This window comes from Hoplias malabaricus, chromosome 2 (genome assembly GCF_029633855.1).
Source record: "Hoplias malabaricus isolate fHopMal1 chromosome 2, fHopMal1.hap1, whole genome shotgun sequence".
In the NCBI taxonomy this organism is placed as follows: domain Eukaryota; kingdom Metazoa; phylum Chordata; class Actinopteri; order Characiformes; family Erythrinidae; genus Hoplias; species Hoplias malabaricus.
The window spans coordinates 56,409,415-56,436,755 of NC_089801.1; the positions used below are offsets into that span (position 1 = coordinate 56,409,415).

The following is a 27,341-nucleotide window of genomic DNA, read 5'->3' on the forward strand; positions in this document are numbered from 1 at the left end:
TCTCTCTCTCTCTCTCTCTCTCTCTCTCTCTCTCTCTCTCTCTCTCTCTCTCTCTCTCTCTCTCTCTCTCTCTCTCTCTCTCTCTCTCTCTCTCTCTCTCTCTCTCTCTCTCTCTCTCTCTCTCTCTCTCTCTCTCTCTCTCTCTCATATTCTGCACTGAGACTTGCCCATAGGTGGGACAGAAATGAGAGTGGTCTCTGAATTTAAGTGTCGATGTTGAAGGACATGCGGAAGTCCCTCTCCCAGTTCCTCTCTCTTTCCTCTCTCCTTTTCCTCTCTTTCACAGTGAGACTCGTCCCTCTCTCTGTGTCCTGTCTGTCTGGCCCGTTTCTGGCTGTGAGACGCATTCCCGTCCTGCGAGCTGGTTCTGTGCGGACAGCCCGGGGGTCTCTGGCTCTGAAGTGTGTGACCTTGGCCCTCTGGGGGGTTCCGAAGCCAAGGCCGGTGAGGTCTCTCTTCAGCACGGTGGCGAGGGGCCGCTGGGGGCAGCGGGGCGAGGGGCCAAGTCCGAGGCGGGGGTCCCATCCCGAGCGCAGCATCATCCTGTAGCTGACGCTGGTCTCAGGGAGGCAGTAGTGGGGGCAGGCCACGGTGGGGGTGTGAGCATTGAACTGGTGCAGAGTGGACGAGCAATGTGTGTGGAGAGCATCCGAGTAACTCACCTCACACACCTCACACCAACGAGGGCTGTGGGGGGAGAAAAGGAAATACACACTGGTTACCATTCGGCCCTTACACACTAGGGCGCTGTCGGGACAAAACCTCACAGCCCTCTCTCTCCAGCTCAGGACTCAGAATCTGAATAAGCCCATTGAGGACCCTTAGAGGTCATCAGAAATAGGGCTGCAACAACTAATTGATTAAATCGATTAAAATCGAGTGTTAAAATAGATTGCAACTAATTTAATAATCGATTAGTTGGGTCTAAGTTATTATACACATAGGTACAGTTACTACATGTGATGAAATCTGGAAGAAGGGTTTGAAAAATGGCGGAGTCGGTCACAGCACAGGATAATGTTAGCACAAGCAGAGAGAAAAATGTACGACCCAAGTCATCAAAAGTATGGGAGCACTTTATATTAACGCCTTCAAGGAACAGCGTTAGGTGCAAAATATGCACAGCTGATCTCGCATGGCACAGCAACACAACATCACTGCATGAGCATCTGAAAAGGAAGCCTGTTGGAGCTATGTGTGAAAGAGATTAAGTATAGTAAGTTATTTCAACTTTTTCTCTCACTCAATGTCACTAGAGTCTGCTAGAGTAGTTAAACAAGATATCTCATTTTTAGTAAATTTATATCCCTCTTGTACTTAGCGAGTTTTCCATTCCACCTTAAATGTGGCGGCAGTTACATTTAGAGTAAAAAACAAACAAACAAACAAACAAAAAAAAACATTTTTTTAAAATAAAATATTTAAAGCCTTTTTCAAGGTATTTTCTGACTGGCATTGCGTGTTAGTGTTTGAGTATCACGGCCAATTGTATATTACATTATAAATGTATATTACATTACATACACTGTGTTAAATATTGATAAATATAAAATTAATGTAACATTAGTTCTCTAAAATCTTAAATATCTTAACCATATCTGATCACATGTGTTAGTTGAATTTCCCTTTTATTCTCAGCACATGGCAGCATCACCCAATATCCATTTATGTAATTTCAATTTGCCTGCATTGTTGTCTGCATTTTAGATCAGTAGTTATTAACTTAAAAAAGAGATAACATCCGCGGAAGGAAGCTAAACGTGTAGTTTTTCCATGGTAAGGACGTTGTGTTCGTATTTCGCCACCTAGCGGCGACAGAATGAAACTAGTGCAGCATTTAAGATGAAAGAGAAAATCCAAATGAATCGTTTGCTCATACTTTGTATCCCGGATGTGTATCTGAATTTCTTGTAACTCGTGTTTTGGCATCTGAATTTCATCTACCGAATCTGAGCAACTTCGAAATATATTGTTTGAATTTTTTTGAACCTTGAATAATAACAGTGAAAACTGTTCTTGAAAATTCTATTCTAATAGAGTTCTATTCAAGAGCAATTATATTCAGATGCATAATTTCAGTGCAAAATTTCAGTGCTACAAATTCAAAGGTGGTAATATCTCAAAGTCTGATGAGACAGATTTGCTTCCATACTCCCTTCATATTAGTTTAATGTTATTTATTCTGGATACCGATTTAAAGGAACACTATGTAATATTTTTACCTTAAAATCACAGCTTCAAATTTTGGAGGCATGTAGGAAACCACCTTCCCCCGATTTGATTTTAGTACAGTGCTCTAACAAATGAATTACACTAGTGGGAGCACCCGAAGCGATAAAAAACTAATCTTACATAGTGCTACTTTAAGGGCAACTGAGGTGTAAACATGTTTGCAGCTGTAACCTGTGTGTGACATCATTAGGAGGCAGGGGGTGTGTGTTTACTCTGACACCAAACTCATCCAATTCCCTCACAACATCCTGATGACCAGCCTGAAGAGCGAGAGATCGAGCATCTCTACCCTGAGAGAGAGAGAGAGCGAGAGAGAGAGAGAGAGAGAGAGAGACAGACAGAGAGAACAGAGAGACAGAGAAAGAGAAGAGAGAGAGAAAGAGAGAACAGTGAGAGACACAGAGACAGAACGAACACAGCAAGAGAACACAACAGAGAGAGAGAACAGAGAGAGACACACACAGAGAACAGAGAGAGAGAACAGAGACAGAGAGGGAGAGAATGAACAGAGAGAGAGAGAGAGACAGAGAGAACGAACACAGCAAGAACAGAGAGAGAACAGACAGACACAGAGAGAACGAACACAGAGCGAGAGACAACAGAGAGAGAGAGAACAGAGAGACACAGAGGGACAACAAAGAGAGAGAGAGAGAAAGAAGAGAGAGACAGAAAGAAGAGCGGAGAGAGGCAGAGAGAGAGAGAGAGAGAGAGAGACATGATTCATAACCTCAGGAAGTAGACCATTATGAATAGGGACAGCAGTGATAATAGATGAAAGAATGATACCTGAGTGTCAGTGACCCCCACCCAGGCGGCCCCCCGCTCCAGCAGCAGACGGACCACCTCCCTCTTTCCCCCGAAGCTGCCACACATCAGCGGCGTCCAGTAAAACTCGTCGTGGATGTTAATATCTGCTCCGCGGTCCAGCAGCTCCCGCAGCCTCCGCACATCTCCGTCCTGAGCACATCGCAGCAGCTGGAGACCCTCTCTCTCGGAGACTCCAGGGGGCGCCGCTGTCTCCGCTGAGGACCTGGGACCTATTCCAACAGCAGCTCCTAAACACCACCGTAGAGGGGAGGGAGGGATTATTAATGCTGGGATGACTGAATTAACCAATAACTACCAGGAACTACACACAGTCTGTAGTGTGTATAGTGCCCCCGACAGGACAGAATCGAGCACTGCAGGGAGGGGTAAAGACTACAAACGAAACTGGACATGGCCAATTCAGGTCTTTCTGTGATGCTGCAGTTACAGCCTCTACTGCTGTGAGGATCTGATAGGAAACTATTAGCGGTTTACTGCAGTGACTCAGGTTTTGTGGCTGTAACGGTTGACTGTTTTCATGGCAACCAACATCAACCCCCCCCCCCCAAAAAAAAAAAAAAAAAAAAAAAAAAAAAAAAAAAAAAAGAGGGCTTTTAAAAAGAAACCTATAGACCAAGAATAGAAAAGCTAACTGGACTGAGGAGGAGAAATGTGTTCTTTTAGAAGAATATGGTAAACAAAACAACAAATAAAATAAAAGCCATGAGGAGCTGTGAACCACGGGGCGCTGTGTGGAGGGTCGGAGGTCATCTTTTAGCACGATTGTCAAATCTTTTTCTTACTAACTGCTCATCTCTCAGAGGATCTGGAGGATTGTCACCATCTCAGAAAGTTCACAGAGTTACACGATCAGCTTCCGAAACCTCAAAAACCTAAAAGAGGAGGATATATACATATGTTAAATTATTCTATATGAACCAACAGTTAAGGAGCTTCTTGAAACACTCAAAGAAGAAGTTCACCTTTTAATTCACAATTTTAATCTAAAAACCCTGTGTATAAATCTCTGAGTGTGTCTCCTCTCCATGTGCGGCTCTGTAGCCGGTTTGCGCTGGAAACCACTCTAATGTGTTTACCAAGCCCCACTGTCTGCAAATGGGTAAAAAAAAAAAACAAAGTGTCTGGGTCAAAGTGTATGCTAGGCTTTCTCTCTCTCTGCTCACGGCAGAGAAACGCCACCTAGAGGTTTTTAGACAACAGAGAGACTCCAAACACTGAAAGGCACCAACCGAGATGAGGATGTTGCTCTATTCCTGCTCCATAGGGGGGTAACACTGACTTATTTTTGCTGTTACAGTTACATCACTTGAAACATACAGTCGCTTCTTACTCACACACACCGTTCCACATTAAAAGATACAGTCGCTTCTTACTCACACACACCGTTCCACATTAAAAGATACAGTCGCTTCTTACTCACACACACCGCTCCACATTAAAAGATACAGTCGCTTCTTACTCACACACACCGCTCCACATTAAAAGATACAGTCGCTTCTTACTCACACACACCGTTCCACATTAAAAGATACAGTCGCTTCTTACTCACACACACCGTTCCACATTAAAAGATACAGTCGCTTCTTACTCACACACACCGCTCCACATTAAAAGATACAGTCGCTTCTTACTCACACACACCGCTCCACATTAAAAGATACAGTCGCTTCTTACTCACACACACCGCTCCACATTAAAAGATACAGTCGCTTCTTACTCACACACACCGCTCCACATTAAAAGATACAGTCGCTTCTTACTCACACACACCGCTCCACATTAAAAGATACAGTCGCTTCTTACTCACACACACCGCTCCACATTAAAAGATACAGTCGCTTCTTACTCACACACACCGCTCCACATTAAAAGATACAGTCGCTTCTTACTCACACACACCGCTCCACATTAAAAGATACAGTCGCTTCTTACTCACACACACCGCTCCACATTAAAAGATACAGTCGCTTCTTACTCACACACACCGCTCCACATTAAAAGATACAGTCGCTTCTTACTCACACACACCGTTCCACATTAAAAGATACAGTCGCTTCTTACTCACACACACCGCTCCACATTAAAAGATACAGTCGCTTCTTACTCACACACACCGCTCCACATTAAAAGATACAGTCGCTTCTTACTCACACACACCGCTCCACATTAAAAGATACAGTCGCTTCTTACTCACACACACCGCTCCACATTAAAAGATACAGTCGCTTCTTACTCACACACACCGCTCCACATTAAAAGATACAGTCGCTTCTTACTCACACACACCGCTCCACATTAAAAGATACAGTCACTTCTTACTCACACACACCGCTCCACATTAAAAGATACAGTCGCTTCTTACTCACACCCACCGCTCCACCTTAAAAGAGATGGATATTTGAAGCGCACTTCCCCACAATCATAGACCTACACTAAGGGTTTTTAAGGAAAGAATTTAAGGGTTTATGGCCATTTTCTTAGGTAACACATAAAACATATTTTCTACAACACTTTTAACTTTAAAGAGGGTTTAAGCAAAATCTTAAAGAAAATCTTTAGTTTAAGTGTTTAATCTCAGTCTAAACCACTCACTCCTCCCTCCTCTCTTCCGCCTCTCCCTTCTCTCCTCCTGCTCCTTCATCTCTCCGTTGGGATGTTCTTCACTGAACAGACTCTGATAGAAGTCTCTGGCCTCTTCTCCACTCAGTACTGCTTGCTGTCCTCTCTCTTCCCTCGTCCTCTCTCCCACTGTCCACTGTCTGTCCAACTCTTTCGCTCGGACGAAGAAGCCCAGGCCACTCATGACTGTCCAGATCGCAGTAGCACTGTAAGACCCTTTAAAATTAACAAAGAGATAGTACACTGTGAACAGACAGAAAAACCGACAACAAACCTGTCAAACCCAGTTAAACTGGACTATCGCTGCTCAAAACCCAGTTAAACTGGACTAACTCTGCTCTAAACCCAGTTAAATTGGATTAACTCTGCTCTAAACCCAGTTAAATTGGATTAACTCTGCTCTAAACCCAGTTAAATTGGATTAACTCTGCTCTAAACCCAGTTAAATTGGATTAACTCTGCTCTAAACCCAGTTTAGAGGTATTCCACAAAGTAGGACTTCAACTTTTATCCAGATAACTTAAGCTTAAATGATCTGGCAAACTGAGAAATCTGTTTCTCAGTAACACACAGTTATTGTTTACCTCCTGAGCGTAGCTCTCCTTCTTCTTCTTCTTCTTCTTCTTCTTCTTCTTCTTCTTTGCGTGTTACACTCACACAGACAGATCACTCCGACACCCACAGGCCACACAAATAATTACACCGTGTTCAATTACTGAAATAAAGATAACCATGAACACAGTGAACAGAGAGAGAGAGAGAGAGAGAGAGACAGAGAGAGAGAGAGAGAGAGAGAGAGAGAGAGAGAGAGAGAGGAAAATACAGAGAGAAAGATTTAAAAGAGGTTAAAGTGAAAGAGAAAAGTGTGAGAGGAGAAAGAACGGAGAATAAAAAAGATGAATTAAGGAAGAAAGAACAGAAAGAAAACATTTCAAGGGTTTATAGAGAACGAATAAATAGATAGATGTTATTTTAAATATGTGAGAGAGATTTTATCCCTGTAGATTAATTGTTTATTTATTTGTTTGTTATTTACATGTGCGTGTTTCTGCTCTCTCCGTGGACACGGGCTCTTTAAGAGCGCAGACTTCCTTCCTCCTGCGCACTGATTGGCTGTTGGTCCCTCAGCAGCGGTCCGGTCAGCGCGCAGGAGGGGCGGGGCTTGTAGGGAATGGGCGGGGCGGAGCGCTGTGGAAGTGACGGGTTGAGGCTGGATCTTTACAACGGACTCAAAGCGCTGTCCCCGCGCTGAGGAGGTAAACAACCCCGCGGCCGGGTCCAGAGCCGCCGTCAGCGCCAGAGGAGCTGGGTAGGGCTCGGTGTTTACCCCCTACCTCCGTTCCCGCCCTCTCACAGCTCACCTGGGCTTTCACCAAGACCGGACTCTGCTTACGCGCGCTCTGCTTTGTGTTGTTTAGTGACGTCACATCTCGACGGTAACCCAGGCCTTTGAGCCAATCTGTTGAGAGCTTGAAAGTTTCTCTAAACAGGTAATAATAGACAGGTAATAACACGTCTGCATCTCCTCTCTGTCACCCGAACACCTGGAACATCTGGAACCGTGTAAAAACGTGTTCTAGGTCGAGTACCCCTGAGATAACATACAACTGGAACACAAAGTTCAGAGCTGGCCATTAGGAAGGTCACTCAGGGTCAGTAGTCCACCAGAGAGGGGTAGAGAACCCCCAGCTTTGGGCTGCGGTATACCCTGTGCAGTTTGGGACAGAGCAGAATTAACACAGTGGGTATTAGAGTAGAGCTGGGCGATGTGAGCGCGGATCAATATTACGATTAACTGAACGTTTTACCTCGATTACAATTAATGAGGATTATTTAGTTGTTTGTCTCATAGTACCCTGACGAGGCTAGTGCTGTAAACACACTCCAGTATTTAAAGTAGGGTGTTTGTTTCTAATGTGGCTGGGAGTGCTGTCTCCGTGGCTGAGCCGTGCTCTGTTCATATTTGGTGTGTCATTGTGTCAAGTGTGAAACAGACTGGGGGATTAACTTTGGTCTGAAACTGTTTTTTCTCAGTGTTTACATTTGACTTCTTTATTTTCAGTGGCGTCTTCACTAAAGTCAGAACATGTCCAAATCACAGACGCAGCGTTTCTCTTTGGCATGAGCTGCTCCACTCGCTCGGTCCGCCTCCGTGTTTAGGTTCTCTTCCATGTGTCTGATTGGACGGGGCAGAATCATGTGACTACAGCACTGTCGTACGGGTTTAAAGGGACAGTAAATGAACCCTCAGTGGGGACCTATTAACAGAATTATAAAAAAACACAGATTATGTCAGTTAGACGTTCAGAATGATAATTTTGATTAATTTTCAGTTAATTGACCACTCTAAAGCACAGATGTTTAATGTTCACTTTTCTTTGTGTTTACTACGGCAACACAAACCAGGGCAGTGTCTGAGTGAAACTGGAGAGAAGGGTTATACTGTATTCTCCTCAAGTCAACAACTCTGAAGTTTGGGGTGGCTCTGGTGATGAATTTACACTAAAATAAGTATTAAATAAAAGGTTTTCACTTGTTTTTGCTCTTCTTTTTTTTTGGAGTGAAGACATTAAAGAATAAATGACCTGGTCACGTCTGTCTCTGTCGTTTACTCTGACTCAGCTTGATGCGATTGGTCCGAAAAAAGTATTTTCACACTACACATGAACCAGACCCTGGTTCTGTTTGGGTTGGAACAGTATTTGGGTCCTGACCATGGTCTGAGTCACGTTTTAAAGACTGTTATTTCGTTTTGGACCAAACTGAAATGTCTGAAGTGAACAAGGTGTGTGTGAAAGCAGCCTCAGTCGTTTGCTCCGGTCTGTGAATCCTCCCGTGGACTTTGAGGGAGTAGAGTTGGTTGAGTACATCATTCACTCATTCATTTGACTTCTGTCGGCCTGCAGCAGGTCCTGGGTCTACCCTTGGGTCTCCGGACCATTGGCTGTGCCTGGTACAGCTCTAGTGGGTACAGCTCTACCCTAAGCTCCTCCTGGACCCATGAACTCTGGTCCCGATCACAGTGCGTACTAAGAAACCTGCAGAAATAAACTGTGATCTCAGTCTCATGATCATTACCCAGAGCTCCTGATCATATGTGAGAGTTGGGACAGAGATGGAGATTGCTTTATAGCTCAGCCCCACTTCACCGTGATGCTATATTTCAGCTACGAAGAAGACCCAGGGATACCTGACGCTTGGGGTAGAATGGTTATGGACCCCAAAGGGGCTTCACTCTGTGCGTGTTCTGTCTTTTCCAGCCGATCCAGCCACTTCCTTCACCTCTGTAGATCACAATGGAGGACAGAGGAGAGAGTCCAGATGTGCTGCTGGAGCTGCAGCTTTCCTACGACTCCGGTACGTCCTGCACAAAGTCGGTAGGGACTGACCTCTCCATGGAGGACATCGGGAACTTGCAGACAGAAGTGAGGAGGCTAAGAGAAATCATCCGCTCACTGCAGGAGAAGCTGAGACAACAGGAGAAGGTTTGCTCACAGACTCTTGTTTTGAAGTGTTGGGAGACATCCTCCCAGGTCTGTGTGAGGTTAACCTCTTAACACACAATTTTATTGCGTAATGTTACATAAAGGAATGGCTCGAGAACTTACTTAGCACTTTTATTTTTAAGAGTGAAATGATGATGTATATTCTAAAAGGTGGCGCTACAATATAAACGGAAAGTACACACAATCATTAATGCTTTCTTTCCACCAGATGGAGACAGAGGACACATCCAATATGAGTCCTGTGTGTAAGACTGAAGTGTCCTCCGTATTCACACTGGACTCTGCAGATGAGACGGGGAACCAGAGCTCGGTGCAGGTCATACAGGAGGAGGAGGAAGAATTATCCGGTGTGAATCCAGTGTGTAAGACTGAAGCGTCCTCCATATTGACACTAGATGGGGGCCCGGTGCAGGAGGTGGAAGAGAGCATCTCCAGTATGAATCCTCAGTGTAAGGAATCTGACTCTCAGTTAAAGAAGTGCTCAGTGCGGCTGGTCGACTGCAGAGAAGAGCAGAACCTGAACAGAACCATCTCAGAGGAAGAAGAACCGGAGAATCGAGAGAGTGAGGGTCTTCATATTAATGAGGAAGAGGAGGAGGAGGAGGATGAAGATTTTATTCCAACAGGTGAGCTGTTCTGTCTTGTTTGTATTCTGTTGTTCTCACATCTTTAGTCTGTGAAGTAGTCTGTGGGTTCTAGACTCGTGGGTCTAGATATGATCTCATTCTTATGGTAAACATCTGACCATTTACTGACCATTGTAGTTAGACAGAATAGATAAGGAGGTTAGCAATGTCACATGATGCTGAAGCTGCTCATACAATAACCCTGGAGCTCAACACACTCAGAGGAGAATGCTACTTTTATTTCAACAACAGCTAAACACACTCAGAGGAGAACACTAATGACTTACAGCAGCTAAACACACTCAGAGGAGAACACTAATGACTTTTACTTGAACAACAGCTAAACACACTCAGAGGAGAACACTAACTAATTGATTGGGTGAGTGTGTGAGTGACTGGGTGAGTGTATGAGTGACTGAGTGAGTGTGTGAAGGCCTCGTGCAGCTCTGGATCAGTGTTTACAACTTGCGTCTCCTTTCAGATGTCAGCAGCGAAGGTTCCCCAGACGAAGGGAGAAGCAGTTCCAGGAAGATGCTCAGACGGAGCACAAGCTTCAAGGAGCATCACGGTTCTCCAGAAGACGCCGAGACCCAGGAGAGCCATTCTAAAGACAAGCCTTTCGAATGTACGGAGTGTGGGAAGAGGTACTCGAGCGAGAAGTACCTGGAGACGCACCTGCTGAGGCACAGCGGGGACCAGGTGTTCCGCTGCGAGGAGTGCGGGAAGAACTACAGTACCAAAGGGAACCTGAAAACCCACCAGAGGCTGCACAGCGGGCCAAGGGCACGCAAGTGCAAGCGCTGCGGGGAGAGCTTCGAGAACCTGCAGATGCTGAAGGATCACGAGCAAATTCATACTGGAGAGGAACCTTACCGGTGCGGCGAGTGCGACCGGGTTTTTGATCGCCCCAGCCTCTTCAAACTGCACCAGATGCGACACAGCGGGGAGAAGCCCTTCAACTGCAGCGAGTGCGGGAAGAGCTTCCGGTACAAGGGCAATCTGAACACACACCTGAGGATCCATACCGGGGAACGTCCGTACGAATGCTCTCACTGCGGCAAGAGGTTCGCCCACATGACTCACTTCAAGGATCACGAGAGGTCGCACACGGACGAGAGGCCTCACCAGTGCTCTGAGTGCGGGAAGACCTTCTGCCGCTTGTACGGTCTGAAGGCGCACCTCCTGCTCCATAGCAGCGAGAGACCCTTCCGGTGCCCCCACTGCGACAAGAGCTTCCACCGCCTCAGCGGCCTGCAGTGCCATGAGAGAATCCACACCGGAGAGAAGCCCTTCCTCTGCCCCCACTGCGGAAAGCGCTTCACCTGGCAGAAGGATTTCTCCACGCACTTGCGGATCCACACCGGAGAGAGGCCATACGTCTGCGCAGCCTGTGGACGCAGGTTCAACAAGCTCTACTCCCTCAAGGTCCACCGCAGGACTCACACCGGGGACAGGCCCTACAAGTGTCCCGAGTGCGAGAAGACCTTTGCTCGCATGGACACACTGAGAACGCACCAGAGGACACACACCGGGGAGAAGCCCTACAGCTGCCCCGTCTGCCTCCAGACCTTCACCTACCTCGGGGGTTTCCACGCACACAAGAAGAAGCATTCCAAGGACCACACGGCCCACTGATTTAAGGAGTAATGCACCAGTGTAATGTTTGCCCTGAATGACAGAGACTGTTAAAGTGGAATTATACACTTTAAGGTGGCTATAGTGGCTCTGTTAAGGTGGAAAGGGACATTTACGTCAGCCCTGAATGATGGAGAATTTTAATGTGGAATTATACCCTATAAAGTGGATAAAAACTGTGTTAAGATGGAAAGGGAGTCTCTTATGTGTGCCTTGTTTGGTTGGAAATGAACCCTTATTGATGGATATGTTTAAGGTGGAATTATGGTGGATATAAACTCTGTTAATGTGGAAATTGACCCTGTAAAATAGACCCTTCTAAAGTGAAAATGGAAAATGACATTGGTCCTTTAAGGTAGAAATGAAAAATTACAGATTTGTCAGTTTAGGTGGAAAATTTAAATGACTGAATGGTTGTATAAGTTGGAAACACCGTAACGTGCCAGATAAATATTTGGGGGATTTTTTCTGATGCCTGTGTTTAGAAATGTGATTATTTTTAAATTGAATTTAAAGTCTCTGTTTGTTCATAGACCAGAATATCCACTTTTTCAGGACTGATGTTAGGACCCTGTTCCATGGTTGTGATGTCACAGAACATTAGTGTTTGGTGGCTTCTGATTGGCCAAATTCATCATCTGACAGTTCAGCAGCTGTGTGATAACATCACATCTCCCAGTTTAAAACTCTTCATTTACACCATCAGTGTTTTATTAAACACTGCAGCTCTTTAAAATGATTAAAAAAAACCTTCACAATCAAAGCATTTTTAATGCAGTTTTTCACAAATGTTCAGCCTTGAGCAGCTTCAGAACAAAATTGTAACAAGTAATATACCTTTAAACAAAATGAAGGGGAAAAAAATACACACACACACATATATATATATATATATATATATATATATATATATATATATATATATATATTCATTATCTGTAACCGCTTATCCAGTTCAGGGTCGCAGTGGGTCCAGAGCCTACCTGGGATCATTGGGCGCAATGCGGAGGAGTACACTGTAAATGGAAAACTGTAGAAAAAGAAGTAAAAGAAAGAAGGGAATGAAGAAAGAGCTTGTTTGCATGTGTACCTGTCCCTGTCTCCCTGCATTCTCTCTGCTGACCAGCAAGAGACAGTAACACACCAGTGAGCTCCACACCATCTCAGAGCTGTAGTAAAAAATTGGAGGAGAGGTGCAGGACACAGTTAAAAAGGACCAATTCTGCTCTAAACCCATTTAAACAGGACTGACTCTGATCTAAACCAGTTTAAACCCCAGCTAACTTTGCTGTGAAACATGGGGGTGGTAGTGCTGTTCGGGTACTGACCATTTACTCAGAAAAGCTTTGTATCAGGGCAATCATTTAAAAAAAATTTACCATCTTTTATTAATGTATTAATCATCAATGAGCTGATGGCTGATGTCCTGTAATGTGTAATATTATTAATATAATTTATATTTGTGATTTTGGTTATTAAGGGAAAATGAATGAAATGTAGAGATATATTTTTAAATTTACATTGTGTTTGTCAAATGTTGTTATTAATTATATAATAAATGATTTGAAACCTGAAAAAACTCAAACCACAACAAATAAGAAGAGCCCACACTTAGAGATTTGCTGTAAAAAGTTTAGGCATGATTTTATTGCAGGGGTACAAAGAAAGCAAGCATCATCTTTAAAGGAGCAAAGAGTCATTTAGTTCCACAATTCTGCTTCTCATTCATTATACTGACACCTAGTGGCCTAAAATGTTCTAAAGATGAAGACCCTATGGAAACCCTCTCTGTGGAGCATAAAGTAGTGCTCACTCTTATGGTGAATAAGTTCTTTAATGTTGTTGGGTATTTTAAGGTGGTAAGAAGGACTTATCACTCCTTTAAGTGCAAGTTTAAAAAAGAGCTTGGCGCATGGCAAGGTTTTGGTTCAGGGTGTATCTCTGTATCTCAGGGTGTATCTTGAGGTTGTATCTGGGGTTTATCTCAGGGTGTAGGTGTGATCCTTCCAGAGGATTTCCTGAGGGTCGGAGATGATGATGGGCTGCTCATTCTGGCGCTGGTCTGTGCAGGTCTCCACGTAGGGGAAGATCTTCTCGCTGAAAATGCTGTTTTGGAAGGCATAGAGGAGCGTTTTGGATTGAGCATTGTAGAAGGCCACCACTTCTTTGTCAAAGTCCAGCATGATCCCAATGACGCTCAGCTTCTCATCCAGCTTCAAGGGCGTGGGCTGGGTGGTGAGAGCAATGTACCGCCCGTCCTTCCTCTTCAGCAAGCCCCAGTAGCCGTTGTCCGGGCCATACCTTATCTCTCCCTTTCTCTGAGCCGACCCCTTGACGACACCAACCAGGAAACAGGCCCTGCCTTCCACCTGAATCTCCCAGTAGTGTCTCCCAGAGTCGTAGCCCGTCTTAGCCACGGCGGCCAGGGCCGAGTCGTAACGCTGGGGAGTGTTCTGGACAGGACGGGCGGACTCTGAACCTCGGATCACCTTCCCTCCGTTGGTGATGAGCAGCCGGCGATGAGCCGTGTTCAGGTCCAGCTCTGGAGAATCTGCAACAAAGCAGAAGAGTGGGCATCATTAACTCTAGTCAGCTTTAGAGATAAACTCCTCCAGGAGTTACATAGTGCAGTTTCTGCAGTGCTGAGGCCAGAGTAGCAATGACAGAGGTTTTATTCTCTCTATTAGAGCTATTTGGAGCATAACAATAATAATTATAATAATAATGTATTTTATTTAGTAAGAGCCTTTCATGACACTGTACAGAGAAACTAAAACAGCACAGCAATAAAAACAATTATATATATATATATATATATATATATATATATATATATATATATATATATAAATACAATAAAAACATTAAGACTTAACCCATAGAAATATATGAAAAAACATTAGGCACGTCCAAAGGCCAGCAGAAACACGTGGGTTTTAAGCCGGGACTTAAACAAATCTACAGTTGGACCGGCAACACTGAAGGCCCTATGCCCAACTGTGCGCAGTTTAGAGGGGAATCTTAAGCAAGTACTGATCAAGTGAACAAGCATGTGCAGGTGAATATACTTGGAGGAGACTTCAAAGATAAGATGGAGCAAGAACACTAAGAGATTTAAAAACCAACACCAGCAGTTTACTCTATGCAATACTGAACTGGAAGCCAGTGTAGCTGTCTCAAAATAGGACAGATATGTTCCCAGGATCCAGTATGGGTCAGCATCCTAACAGCAGAGTTCTGCACATACTGGCACTTCATATTCAGTACCCAAGTAGGGAAAGCATACAAGGCATTACACTAATCAATCCTAGATGTAACAAAGGCATGAGTGACGGTTTCAGCTGTATTGGGAGTGAAAAAAGGACGAATCCTTGCAATATTTCTCAAATGGAAAAAGACAGCTTTCCAAATGTTTTTAATTTGCGACACAAAAGTCAAACTGGAGTCGAATCTGGGGCGAGGAGGAATCAGCATACCCTGGGATTGAAACAGCACTATTTCCCACCTTCTTAATCGTAGCTGGTGATGCAATTAGTATGGCCTCAGATTTATTTATGTTTAGGCTCAAGAAGTTCTTCTGCAGCCAAATCCTAACATCTAATCTGCACATCATCTGCATAACATTGAAATTGCAAATCACGTCACATACTGATGTCACTGTGTGGAAGCAAGTAAAGTATAAACAGTAGTGGGCCAAGAACTGAACCCTGAGGGACACCATGCAGCAAAAAGCTAGGGTCTGAACTATAACCACCTACAGAGACATACTGTTGCCTATGACTTAAACCAATCAAATGCAGTACCAGTTACACCAATCGAGTGTCCCAGCCCAGAGAGAAGTAGACTTTGGCAAACCGTATCAAAGGCTGCTTTGATCCAATAAAACCAGCATATTCAGCAAGCCCTGATCAGCTGGTACTAAAAAGTAATTCAGGACCCTAACAAGAGCAGTTTCAGAGCTGTGATATTGAAGCTGTGATTTTAGGGTAAAAATATTACATGCATTGTGTCCAATACTGTGCCCTATTGAATATATTAATGAGTGCCAGTCATGTGATGTCTTTGGCGTGGGCGCTATATTGGGGACAGATTGTCTCATTTCAGAGCACAGCTCTATCATAAACAGAAGTGAAAGATGCATAAAGTTATCTCATACACAGCTCCTCACCCTGCACTGGAGACACAGACACAGACACAGTCTCACAGCACTCACACACACAGACCCCCACCGCCTCTCTACAGTGGAGCATAATGAGGAGGAAAAGACGGTTATCCTCTGTTCATCATAGGATCTAATGTAAAGCTGTTAGCGTCAGACACTAATGCGTCTCTCTGCTCTTCTGTCTGAATCTGAGTTATTCACTGAGTTATACACAGATCATACACAAATCTTCACTCCTGCTGTCTGCGTCTCTGTGTGTGGAGGAGTGTTCATGACCCTGGACATCCTCTGTTCAGCTGTATCCGTGTTCATCTGAGCATACACCATTCACACTCGCTGTGGTCTTTGTAGTTACATTTCTGGAGAGGTGTGTGTCAGGCTACAGCATACACACTTTAAAATAATGGTTTTACAAGGGGTCTTTAGTAAAGAAAATGGTTGTCCATGATTTAGATGGTTCTATACAACACCTTTCAGAAAAGGTTTCTGTACTGCATCAAAAACCGTTCCTCTACTGTAACAACCTTGACATCATAACAACAGAAGAACCCTTTTCTAAGAAGCTGTATAGAACCATCTACAGCACATTCTCCATCAATCTGAAGAAGCCCTCCATGAAGCAAAGAACCCTTTAATCAGACATACCTCACTTATTATTGTAAACATCCCATTAAATAAGGAACGTCCCTGGACGTTCAAAATAGAGCCCCTTTCTTACATGAACTCCGGAGAAGTTCTAGAGAAAGTTCGGAGTGTTGGGTCCGGAGATGTCCTGGAGCGGTCAATCACACACAGGCAGCTTACAGCGGGAGATTTTCTGTGAGATGCATTCTCGCAGCAGGAAATGAAACACATGCTTTACTCATGGGGGCAGAGCCTGTGCAGCATGTGCAGGAGAAACTATGGAACATTTACCGCTCTGTTCTCTCACACACTAAATCTAACTTCACCAGGAGTCTTTACAAGGGCGTGAGGAGGATAAATTCAAGGTAATGTCCGGGACCAGCATTGTAGGTCATGTTCACACACACACAGCTCCCCTGGGAAAACTCCGGAACATTTCTGGATTACTGCACAGGTGTGAAAGGGGATACAAATTGTCTGCCCATCAATGACATATCTTAAACATCAATGACCTAATAATACAGTCAATGGATGTCCAAAGAATTTTTACTATGACTGTGTTAGATTTCTTTGCATTTTTCATTTGCAACAGCTAAATGTTTACTAGGGTGTCTGTGTGAACACCAAGTAAACCAGGACTAAAGCATAACAATTAATACATTTCTTCTTTGGTCTGAGATGCCCTAAAGCAGCGACAGCACGGAGAGAAAACATTTGGCTCCAGGTATTAGAACCTGGGGAGGGTCAGTACACATTAAATAAATGTATTTATGGCAGTCTTATGTTTAAGACATTAGTAAAAGTGTAATATTGTGATCACACACTCACCCACAATGACCTGAGTTACAGTATCCTTTGGCAGTCTTTCTGCTCAGAGGGAGAGAGAGCGAGAGAGAGAGAGAGAGAGAGAGAGAGAGAGAGGGAGGGAGGAAGAGAGGATTGCTGAAGCAGATCTGTTATCTCAGAACTGTATTATGTTAATCCTGACTTACGGTTTAACAAATTCAAACTCTCTTTTCTAGAAGGAACTGATTATAAAAAGCAGGAACTCTGAGTTGGCCAAAAAATTAATGCCAGAGTTGAGGACTATCCAATAGGAATGTCCCTTTATCTATTGGACAGCCTTGAGATTGGGCTGATGTTATCAGGCTAAACTGAATATTCTGGATTTGTGGAACATGCCTGTTCTGTTTAGGATCTAAACTCTTATGAAACTTAAGCACTTTCTCACCTTGCAGCTCCTTCAGTGTAGCATTAGCTTTCGCAATCTCTTCCATCAGCTGATCATTTTCACTCTGGACATCTACAACCACAACAACATGGAGAGAAAAGAGTTAAACACACCTACAACCACAACAACACAGAGAGGAAAGGGTTAAACACACCTACAACCACATCGGCACGGAGACAAAAGGGTTAAACACACCTACAACCACAACAACATGGAGAGGAAAGGGTTAAACACACCTACAACCACAACAACATGGAGAGGAAAGGGTTAAACACACCTACAACACAACACGGAGAGGAAAGAGTTAAACACACCTACAACACAACACAGAGAGGAAAGGGTTAAAGTCACCTACAACCACAACAACACATAGAGGAAAGGGTTAAACACAGAGATGAAAGGGTTAAAATCAGCTAGAAAGACATTTTATGAAAGGGCTGTTATGCTGCCCCCTAGAGGCCTGAATGTGTCAGAGATTCTGTACTAAACCCTACTGTAAACATGGGTGCCCGCATATGGAGCATGTGTGTTCAAGGACAAGATTGCTTAGGAAACATCTGTCCCTAGAAACAATGGACTGCACTTTTTGAGTGAACCCATATCCCCCTTGCCCTGCCCTCTTGCCCCGCCCCCTTGTCCCTACCCTTCTGGTTCCCCTAGTGGTGGGCGTCTCAGATCTTGTTGGGGTAGAGAGGTGGGTGAAGTGTGAGGGCAACATGGCTCTTCAAACTGAGGTTTTTTAGAGTCACGCTCCAAACTGATGGTTATGACTCCTTGTGAATCAGTGGCGAGACGCTGTGCAGCTCCCAACAAACCCACAGGTGTCAGTATTTCCTCCTTTAAACTCTATGAGCCCCAGTGTATTTTCTGAGTTTAGTGTAGTTTCAGTGGAATATGGCCTTTACTTCAGAACAAGCAGGAAAAACACGAGGAGCAGTTGAGGTCTCGAGTGTTAGCTGTAAATTTACAGTTCCACCTTAAACAATTAAGCATACTACTGTGTTAAGCTCCGTTTGTGTGTGTTTCTGGGGCTGTGTCTGGCACGACACCATGAGCATTGCCCAGAGCCTCAGCTCAGCGTTGGTTAATTCACAAGCTCAGCAGGACTCCTCTAAACTCAGCAACATTTACACAGTGTTATATCACACAGAGAGGAGGACTGCTGAGCTTGTCCCATTTCACGTGAGTGTGGGTCTTTGCCTGATATATTGTAAGGGGGAAGTAGTAGGGAGACATTTTGTGGCATCAGTGTGTTTATAAAACTCCATACAACAGCCTCCTTAAACTTCACAAGCTTTAAAGTGTTTCACTGAATAAAGAAGTAACTGTTAGTTCTATAAAATGTTCTTAGTCTTTGTTCTTTGGTGGTAGATCATATAGTGTTTATTTTTAAATAAAATGAAGAAAAACTCATTTCTGCATTTATTATCTGCCCCATATTTTCTGTACAACACAATCACAGAGTAAACACCACATGGAAACACAGACACTGATATGAAGCACCAAAGCTTCTTCAGATCTTCCAATAACAAGGTGATGTGTTTTGGGCTTTTTCTGTTTTTGAAATGCCACAAACACCTCTGTGACAACGGCTATATGGCTAATGGCAGTCCGGCTGAGTTAGGCTTGCCTCGTTTCTCTTTGCTCTTTTTTCACTTGTGTTCTGATGACGTTTCAAAATCTTCAAGGGTCGTCCCTTTTTTGTAGGGTTAGATTTTAACCACTTCGCCCTGTAACTCTGCTCGAAGGGGTGAGAAAGCACTCCAAAACAAGGGGTAGGGGTAGAAATGAGAAATGGTATTCACCCTTAACCTTGATTCTCCTGGAAACAATGCAGTGAATCATTAAACACTAAAAACAGATCTGATAGATTCTGCTCTTATTTAGAAAGAGACCATTTGAATCCCTTAAATGACAAAAGTGCAGCCCCCTGTCTCTCTGCAGTTCACTCTGTTGTCCCCCCCCCCCATTTCCAGCAGGTGCTCCTTCAGCTGCAGGTTCTCTGCCCTCATTATTACTACTACTACTACTACTACTATAAAATAAATAAATAAATAAATAAATAAATAAATAATAGTTGTTATTATTATTATTAAGGGTACTCTACCTGTGTAGGCCTGCTTGGCTTTCTTGAGCTCTTCTGCTTTTTTGCTGAGTTCATCCCTCTGTCTGGCAATGGCCACTTCTTTATCCTCCACTTCTTCCTTTGTCTTCTTCAGTGCCTTATTCAGAGCTGAGCACAATTCACAATCAATAACCATCACTGGCCACTTTATCAGAAACATGCCCCTCTACTGACACTCATCTGCATAACATTGAAATCACATACTGATGTCACTGTGTGGAAGCAAGTACAGTATAAACAGTAGTGGGCAAAGAACTGAACCCTGAGGGACACCATGCAGCAAAAAGCTAGGGTCTGAACTATAACCACCTACAGATACATACTGTTGCCTATGACTTAAACCAATCAAATGCAGTACCAGTTACACCAATCGAGTGTCCCAGCCCAGAGAGAAGTAGACTTTGGCAAACCGTATCAAAGGCTGCTGTAAGATCCAATAAAACCAGCATATTCAGCAAGCCCTGATCAGCTGGTACTAAAAGGGCCACTTTATCAAAAACACCCTCCTTCTACTGATACTAACTGGCCACTTTATCAGAAACATCCCCCTATACTGACACTCACTGGCCACTTTATCAGTGTGTGTGTGTCTGTGTGTGTGTGTGTGTGTGTGTGTTGTACCTGCGTTGGTGTTCTGCAGGTCTAAGATTTCTGTTTCCTTGTCCTTCACTTGTTGTTTAAGGTCTGTGGGAGAGTTCAGGATGAGGCGAGTGAGAAACAGACAGAGACAAAGTAAACAAAAGACATACTTCAGTCACCATCACCACAGAGTGCCCTGAGCCCCTGGGGCCGTGCCAAAGCCTTCACATGATCAAAACGTCACAGGATCATAGAACCTATAGCTAATTATGTTGCTTGTGCTTTTTGGAGCGATCCGACTTACGGATTTTGGAATACAAGTTTCCAAAGTGTGAATAGGAATACATTTCCCAAAATGTCAACCTGCTCTAAATTGGTCAGGTTTTAAACTACCGTTATGAGATTTCACAAGGTGAGACCCAGACACACCGGGACCTGCCACATCAATTTTCAGACTGATAACACTCATCTGTCTCATTTTATCTCAGCTTCAATATTCCTACATTCATTTGAATGGGGACGGCTCGAGTGGGTGATGTCATAATCCACTCTAACTCAGGTGTCTTTATGAATAGACCTTATTCAGCTAAATGGTTTCTTCTAGAATCCTTATATTTTCACCTAGAAACTTCATTTAAAGAGTAAATTGTAGGAAAATGTCCCCTTTCTAACACCTATAAATATGAAATCATCCCACTGACTTAAGGAAGCCCCGGATAAATGTGGCCTGATTTTTATGAAAAAATTAATGTGTAAATGAAGGATTCAACATAATGGAAATTCTCAGAACTGAACTAAAATGATTATTATTATTATTATTACTATTATTATTATTAAGGTTACTGTACCAGCACAGCTCTCCTTTACATTCTGATTCTCTTCTGACTTTTTGCTGAGTTCATCCCTCAGTCTGGCGATGGTCACTCCTTTTTCGTCCACTTCTTCCTTTGTCTTCTTCAGTGCCTTATTCAGAGCTGAGCACAATTCACAATCAATAACCATCACTGGCCACTTCTACTGTCTACTTCACCCCCCTTCTACTGTCACTCACAGGCCACTTTATCAGAAACACCCCCCCTTCTACTGATACTCACTGGCCACTTTATCAGAAACACCCCCCTCTACTGACACTCACTGGCCACTTTATCAGTGTTTGTGAGTGTGTGTGTGTGTTGTACCTGCGTTGGTGTTCTGCAGCTCTAAGAATTCTGTTTCCTTGTCCTTCACTTGTTGTTTAAAGTCTGTGGGAGAGATCAGAATGAGGCACGTAAGAAACAGATAGGGACAAAGTAAAGGACAAAAGACATACCTCAGCCACCATTACCACAGAGTAAGAGGAATAATAGTCTGAGTGTGCCCTGAGCCCCTGGGGCCAGACGGAGGGGCCATGCCAAAGCCTTGCCCAGGAGAGTGTTATATTTTTAGATTTTCATGGTATTACCAGATTTAATTTATATATACTAAAATGACCAGGGTCTAAGACTCATTTCCCAGATTACAGTTAAAAGGATTATATATCTTAAGATGTAGATTACAGATTACAAAAGGTCTGTAGATATGAGGGTCAGGAAGATTAAGCATCTGTTTAATTATTATACACATCAGTCTTATCTCTTGAACTGAGATGAACTAAGCTGGAGTACGCTGGACTGAGCTGGATGTGGGTGTGGCTGGGTGTCCATATAAGGAGTTGTGGGTGTGGCTGGGTGTCCATATGGGAAGTTATGGGTGTAGCTGGGTGACCATATGGGGAGTTGTGGGTGTGGCTGGTATTATAATTAGCTGTGTCAAATTTAAGGTGGGGCAGCACGGTGGCGCAGCATGTAGTGTCGCAGTCACACAGCTCCAGGGACCTGGAGGTTGTGGGTTCGATTCCAGCTCCAGGTGATTGTCTGTGAGGAGTTTGGTGTGTTCTCCCTGTGTCCGTGTGGGTTTCCTCCGGGTGCTCCAGTTTCCTCCCACAGTCCAAAAAACACATGTTGGTAGGTGGAATGGTGACTCAAAAGTGTCCATAGGTCTGAATGTGTGAGTGTATGTATGAGTGTGTGTGTTGCCCTTGAAGGACTGGCGCCCCCTCCATGGTGTATTCTTGCCTTGCGCACAATGATTCCAAGTAGGTTCTGGACCCACCCCGTCCCTGAACTGGATAAGTGGTTACAGATAATGAATGAATGAAAAATTAATGTGTAAATGAAGGATTCAACATAATGGAAATTCTCAGAACAGAACTAAAATGATTATTGTTATTATTATTACTATTATTATTAAGGTTACTGTACCAGCACAGCTCTCCTTTACTTTCTGATTCTCTTCTGATTTTTTGCTGAGTTCATCCTTCAGTCTGACGATGGTCTCTTCTTTTTCAGCTACTTCTTCCTTTGTCTTTTTCAGTGCCTTATTCAGAGCTGAGCACAATTCACAGTCAATAACCATCACTGGCCACTTTATCAGAAACAAACCCCTTCTACTGTCTTTACTGGCCACTTTATCAGAAACACCCCCCTCTACTAAAACTCACTGGCCACTTTATCAGTGTGTGTAGGTGTGTGTGTGTGTTTGTGTGTGTGTGTGTGTGTTTTGTACCTGTGTTGATGTTCTGCAGCTCTAAGATTTCTTTTTCCTTGTCCTTCACTTGTTGTTTAAGGTCTGTGGGAGAGATCAGGATGAGACACATAAGAAACAGACGGGGACAAATTAAAGGACAAAAGACATACCTCAGTCACCATCACCACAGAGTAACAGGAATAATAGTCTGACTGTGCCCTGAGCCCCTGGGGCCTTACGGAGGGGCCATTCCAAAGCCTTGCCCTGGAGAGGTACCGAGATTGGGAGACGGCTGTAGCTTAAACCCAGTAGGTAGACCTTAGAGCTGAGCCCAGAGCTGCACAGACCCAGGAGACAGAGCCCAGAGCTGAGCCCAGAGCCACACAGTCCTAGGAGATAGAGCTCAGTGCTGAGCACAGAGCTGCACAGACCCAGGAGAAAGAGTCCAGAGCTGAGCCTAGGGCTGCACAGTGTAAGAAGGGCTGCAGGGACATATCTGTCCACACCATAATCCGAACCAGAACCCAAGCAGGGTGAGGTCCACTACAGGAGCATGGATGAGGTTTAGATATCGTACCTTTGATCTGTTTCTCTGCCGTTTGTTTAATTTCTTCGTTTCCTTTCGCTGCTTTCTGCAGCTGTTCTCCCAGAGCAGCCAGTTTCTTAACTACACACACACACACACACACACAGCAATGAAACATTGTAAAGATATAACAATTATATATAACAGAGTAAACAACAACATGCCTTTTGTGTCCTCCTGGGGTCTGCACGGGGCAGATAGTTTTTAGAAATATTTCTCACTCAGTTCGACGTTCTGCTCGTCTGTCTCCTTCAGCTTCTCTCCACTGCTGTCCAACTTCTCACTGGTCTCCACCATCTTCTTCTCCAGCACTGACACACAACCACAACAACACACCACCATCGTCACACAGTGGAACACAGTTCTGTTTCTTAATGAAGCATCTGCTTCTGTCTGAACAGCGCTGTTCAGAATGGCTGCTTTCACAGAGAGCTGTACTTACGCCTGAGATCTTCCGCTGAGGATTTCTTCACCTGATCCAGCTCCTTCTCCTTCTCTTTCACTTCCCGCTCCAGCTGAGCCACACGAGTCTCTGAGAAGTCACAGAACATCATTCTGAGCCATACCCTCTTCAACAATGTTCATTTTTAATGTTCCAGTCAGTCATTCTCTCCATTGAGTCATTATTCTGAGACCTAGTGGCCTCGAGGTGTCACAGATTCTGTACTAAACTCTGTTTCAAAAATTGAAGGCCCTTGTGGGGGAACTGCTCTGTTGAGCAAAATAAAAAGAGGGAGGTCATGTTTATTTTGACCCTCGACCCCAAAGCCCTACAGACCTAGTCATAAAGCAGTAAAGAGGTCATATGTGTGAGAGGAAGGAGAGCTAAAAGTGAGACTCACTGAGCTGACCAGTTCCACACTCGATCTTCTGCAGGTAAATGATCTCTGTTCTCTTTGCCTCGATGCTCTTCTCCAGATCTGTAACACAGGTCTGATGTTTACATTCCGACCCTTCAGCAACAACGCAGGACAAACCCTGGTATCTCCTTTCTGCTTTCTTTACTTCATAATGAGTACAAGTCAGTGTCCAGATCTCAGACTGTCTCCATTCGGTCTGTGTCCCTCGCAGTTTACTGTTCATTGTCAATAAAGACCGTCCCTGTATCCACTGTCTTTACATCAGACCAGGAGACGGTCTTTACACAGTGTGGACCCCTCGCAGTGAAGGTTCCGCTTTTGGAGATACAAGGATTTGTGGTGATTTATTAAAACAGTCAGAGATTCACAGAGGAACTGACCTGCCACCTTCTCTGCAGCTTCCTGTTTCAGTTGTTCCTGCAGTCGTTGCAGCTTACCCAGCTCCTCCTTCAGAGAGATCACCTTAATGGCTTTACACACAGGACACAAACACACACACACTGAGGTTCTAGACTCAGACACAGGTTCTAGAGTCAGACTGATGGACTAGATTCAAACAATGGCTCTAGATTTCGATATTGGTTTTAGAGTCAGACTGAGCCGCTAGATTCAGACATTAGATTCAGAGTCTGACTGAAGGACTATAATCAGACAATTCAGATTTCAAGAGTCTGGCCGAGGGAGTAGATTCGGACAGTGGTTCTAGAGTAAAACTGAGGGAATAGATTCAGAAAATGGTTCTAGAGTAAGACTGAGGGAATAGATTCAGACAATGGTTCTAGAGTAAGACTGAGGAACTACATTCAGACAGTTCTAGAGTAAGACTGAGGAACTACATTCAGACAGTTCTAGAGTAAGACTGAGGAACTACATTCAGACAGTTCTAGAGTCAGACTGAGGGACTAGATTCAGACAGTGGTTCTAGAATCAGACTGAGGGAAAAGATTAAGACTCACATTCTAGAGTGAGACTGATGGACTAGATCCAGCCATACATTCTAGATTCAGACTGAGGTACAGAATACAGATAGCGGTTCCAGAATCAGAGTGAGGGACTATATTCAGACAGTTGTAGAATCAGACTGAGGGAATAGATCTAAAGTAAGACTGAGGGACTAGATTCAGACAGTTCTAGAGTCAGACTGAGGGACAGAATTCAGACAGAACTTCACAATTCTTCCTCAAATGCAATAACATGGAAATTTTTACTCAGGAAAATCACATTGAGAAAAGGTGCAGATTCAGGCAAAGGTTCTAGAACAGACACAGGTTCTAGACCCCAGATTTGTCTTTCATGGAATTGAAATGAAAGTTACAGTTTGTAGGACTCACTGAGCTGAGATTTCTCGTCTCCTCTCTTCCCCAGTTTGTCCATCAGACCTTCAGTCTCCTTCTCCAACCCTGAGTTCACACACAGTCCTCAGCTTTAGCCGCAGTGCTCAGAGTTTATTAACATAAACAGACCTTATTTACAGCTTATAAACCTGTGATTAACATGAATAACTCACTGTCAATCTCAGCCAGGTACTCAGAGATGCTCTGGTCCTTTTGTCTGGAGAGTTTCCTCATGGACTCCAGCAGCTTCAGAACTGAAGCACAGACATACTGTTTATTAACAGCTAATAGTCTGTGATTATTTATTACTGGTTCAGTGATTGTTTATCTTTTTTGATTTACGTCTATATTCACCTGAATATTCAAAATACACAAGCAGGAAAAGATGAATGCAGTGATTGCACAGCTGACACAGTGTTCCAGGTGGTTGTAAGGATGTTCCTCTGAGGTTGGAAGTGTTCCCTGTGGTTGCTAGGTGGTTGCTATGGCATTGTTGTCACGCTACTACGATTTCCAAAGGTGTTTTCTATAATGTTGTATACAATATCTCAGGTGGATACTATGCTAAAACGCGGATGCAAGGTGTGGTTTATGTGGTTGCTGTTTTTTTATGTGGTTGCTAGTTTGTTGTTATGCACAGTCACTACTTATTCATAAACAAATACAAAACCAGTGGGAATTTTTGTTTAGTGTTTCTACTGAGTGTTTAAAATACAAGCAAATATCTGTGTACTGACGTTCAGCAGAATCTGCTCTGGATAGCCTCAGTTCCTTCTTCACCTTTTCCAGATTCGCTGTCTTGTTCCTCAGCTGTTCCTCCAATGCTAAACACAAACAATTATCACTATTACTATTATTATTATTATATTAATATTATACAACTTTGAAGACTGTATGAGGCTTCTTTTACCAACCTCATGCACATACCGTATTTTCCGCACTATAAGGCGCACCTAAAAAACTCAAATTATCTCAAAAGTCGACAGTGCGCCTTATAATCCGGTGCGCCTTATATATGGAACAATATTGAGCCACACCAGGTCTCGCAACTACGGTAAGCAGCCGCCTACTTCATTTTCTTCCGCGCGGTGCATGCTAGATATATACCGGTATATATATTTCATTTCCATTTGTTTTTTTATGTAAAGACCCCAAAATGGCTCCTATTAAGAGACACGCATATGACGCAGAGTTTAAACTCAAGGCGATCAGTCACGCAGAAGAACACGGGAATAGAGGAATAACTTAGTAAAGTGAGCTTTACGTGTTTATTTTGTGTGTTGTGTGATTTTAACGTTTGAGCAACGTTGAGTTATTGATATATTGTTATCGCTTTGCACTATTTCGAGTGTTACTATATTGTGATTATTATTATTATTGAATCGAGGAGAAGTTCCCCTCCCCCCACTATGTGGGGTAAATTAACATTGCACTACATGTTTTACCTTAAACTACGCTGGGTTGTAATCTATTAATAAAGTTGAACTGACCTATCTGACTGTTTTGTTGACATTCCCTTTAGCGCAGCTCCATCTAATTGATGCATAACGTAACCCCCGGCCTCTACTGTAGCGTCTATTGTATGCGCCTTATAATCCGGTGCGCCTTATATATGGACAAAGTTTTAAAATAGGTCATTCAATGAAGGTGCGCCTTATAATCCGGTGCGCCTTATGGTGCGGAAAATACGGTATATTGAATTTCTCTTCTAAAGTGTACCTCTCAATTCTGAATGGATACAAGTTACATTTATAGGTATCTTCAAATCTGATTTATAGCTGATTAATGATAATCCATGTCAACAGTCTGTTTGGATGGTTATTGTTCAGGGGTGGAGATTCTGGTCTTCC

General features: G+C 43.6%; 3 protein-coding genes across 5 annotated transcripts in view; 1 reads left to right on the forward strand and 2 right to left on the reverse strand.

The window, feature by feature from the left end:
* Positions 1-127: 127 nt before the first annotated feature.
* gpank1 (G patch domain and ankyrin repeats 1) lies at positions 128-6,364 on the reverse strand. The gene is made up of 5 exons (XM_066660405.1): positions 6,264-6,364; positions 5,653-5,895; positions 3,019-3,287; positions 2,404-2,522; positions 128-687 (listed from the first exon to the last, which is right to left on the reverse strand). Exons 2-5 carry the CDS (start codon positions 5,861-5,863, stop codon positions 204-206), a joined length of 1,083 nt encoding a protein of 360 aa, XP_066516502.1. The 5' UTR covers positions 5,864-5,895; positions 6,264-6,364; the 3' UTR covers positions 128-203.
* A 496-nt stretch (positions 6,365-6,860) lies between these two features.
* LOC136686527 (zinc finger protein ZFP2-like) lies at positions 6,861-12,271 on the forward strand. 3 transcript variants are annotated; one of them, XM_066660372.1, is made up of 4 exons: positions 6,861-6,988; positions 8,940-9,164; positions 9,394-9,811; positions 10,293-12,271. In XM_066660372.1, the coding sequence occupies exons 2-4, from the start codon at positions 8,976-8,978 to the stop codon at positions 11,444-11,446; spliced, it is 1,761 nt and encodes a 586-aa protein (XP_066516469.1). In that variant the 5' UTR covers positions 6,861-6,988; positions 8,940-8,975; the 3' UTR covers positions 11,447-12,271. The 3 variants fall into 3 exon arrangements, with proteins under 3 accessions (XP_066516469.1, XP_066516465.1, XP_066516468.1); XM_066660368.1 differs by having other exon boundaries at positions 6,884-7,169; XM_066660371.1 differs by lacking the exon at positions 6,861-6,988 and having other exon boundaries at positions 7,183-9,164.
* Positions 12,272-13,072: 801 nt separating this feature from the next.
* LOC136686511 (uncharacterized) overlaps positions 13,073-27,341 on the reverse strand; it is a 66,651-nt gene continuing 52,382 nt past the window's right edge. The window contains exons 57-73 of the mRNA XM_066660334.1: positions 26,229-26,315; positions 25,665-25,745; positions 25,489-25,557; positions 24,538-24,627; positions 24,140-24,217; positions 23,740-23,829; positions 23,519-23,608; positions 23,289-23,378; positions 22,751-22,813; positions 22,447-22,572; positions 21,346-21,408; positions 21,016-21,141; positions 20,210-20,272; positions 19,571-19,696; positions 17,464-17,535; positions 17,061-17,099; positions 13,073-13,997 (exon numbers count right to left, since the gene is read on the reverse strand). Of these exons, the coding sequence (XP_066516431.1) occupies positions 13,426-13,997; positions 17,061-17,099; positions 17,464-17,535; positions 19,571-19,696; positions 20,210-20,272; positions 21,016-21,141; positions 21,346-21,408; positions 22,447-22,572; positions 22,751-22,813; positions 23,289-23,378; positions 23,519-23,608; positions 23,740-23,829; positions 24,140-24,217; positions 24,538-24,627; positions 25,489-25,557; positions 25,665-25,745; positions 26,229-26,315 (1,925 nt within the window). The 3' untranslated portion in view covers positions 13,073-13,425. The remainder of the gene's footprint in view (positions 13,998-17,060; positions 17,100-17,463; positions 17,536-19,570; positions 19,697-20,209; positions 20,273-21,015; positions 21,142-21,345; positions 21,409-22,446; positions 22,573-22,750; positions 22,814-23,288; positions 23,379-23,518; positions 23,609-23,739; positions 23,830-24,139; positions 24,218-24,537; positions 24,628-25,488; positions 25,558-25,664; positions 25,746-26,228; positions 26,316-27,341) is intronic.

Excerpts from the sequence above, each read along its gene's own strand:
- gpank1 (XM_066660405.1), bottom strand. The coding sequence starts at position 5,863 with ATGAGTGGCCTGGGCTTCTTCGTCCGAGCGAAAGAGTTGGACAGACAG. Across the intron at positions 2,523-3,018 it reads TGGGGGTCACTGACACTCAG|GGTAGAGATGCTCGATCTCT; the intron begins GTATCATTCTTT and ends TCTCTCTCTCAG. Across the intron at positions 688-2,403 it reads CCTAATGATGTCACACACAG|CCCTCGTTGGTGTGAGGTGT; the intron begins GTTACAGCTGCA and ends CTCCCCCCACAG.
- LOC136686527 (XM_066660372.1), top strand. The coding sequence starts at position 8,976 with ATGGAGGACAGAGGAGAGAGTCCAGATGTGCTGCTGGAGCTGCAGCTT. Across the intron at positions 9,165-9,393 it reads AGCTGAGACAACAGGAGAAG|ATGGAGACAGAGGACACATC; the intron begins GTTTGCTCACAG and ends TCTTTCCACCAG. Across the intron at positions 9,812-10,292 it reads TGAAGATTTTATTCCAACAG|ATGTCAGCAGCGAAGGTTCC; the intron begins GTGAGCTGTTCT and ends GTCTCCTTTCAG.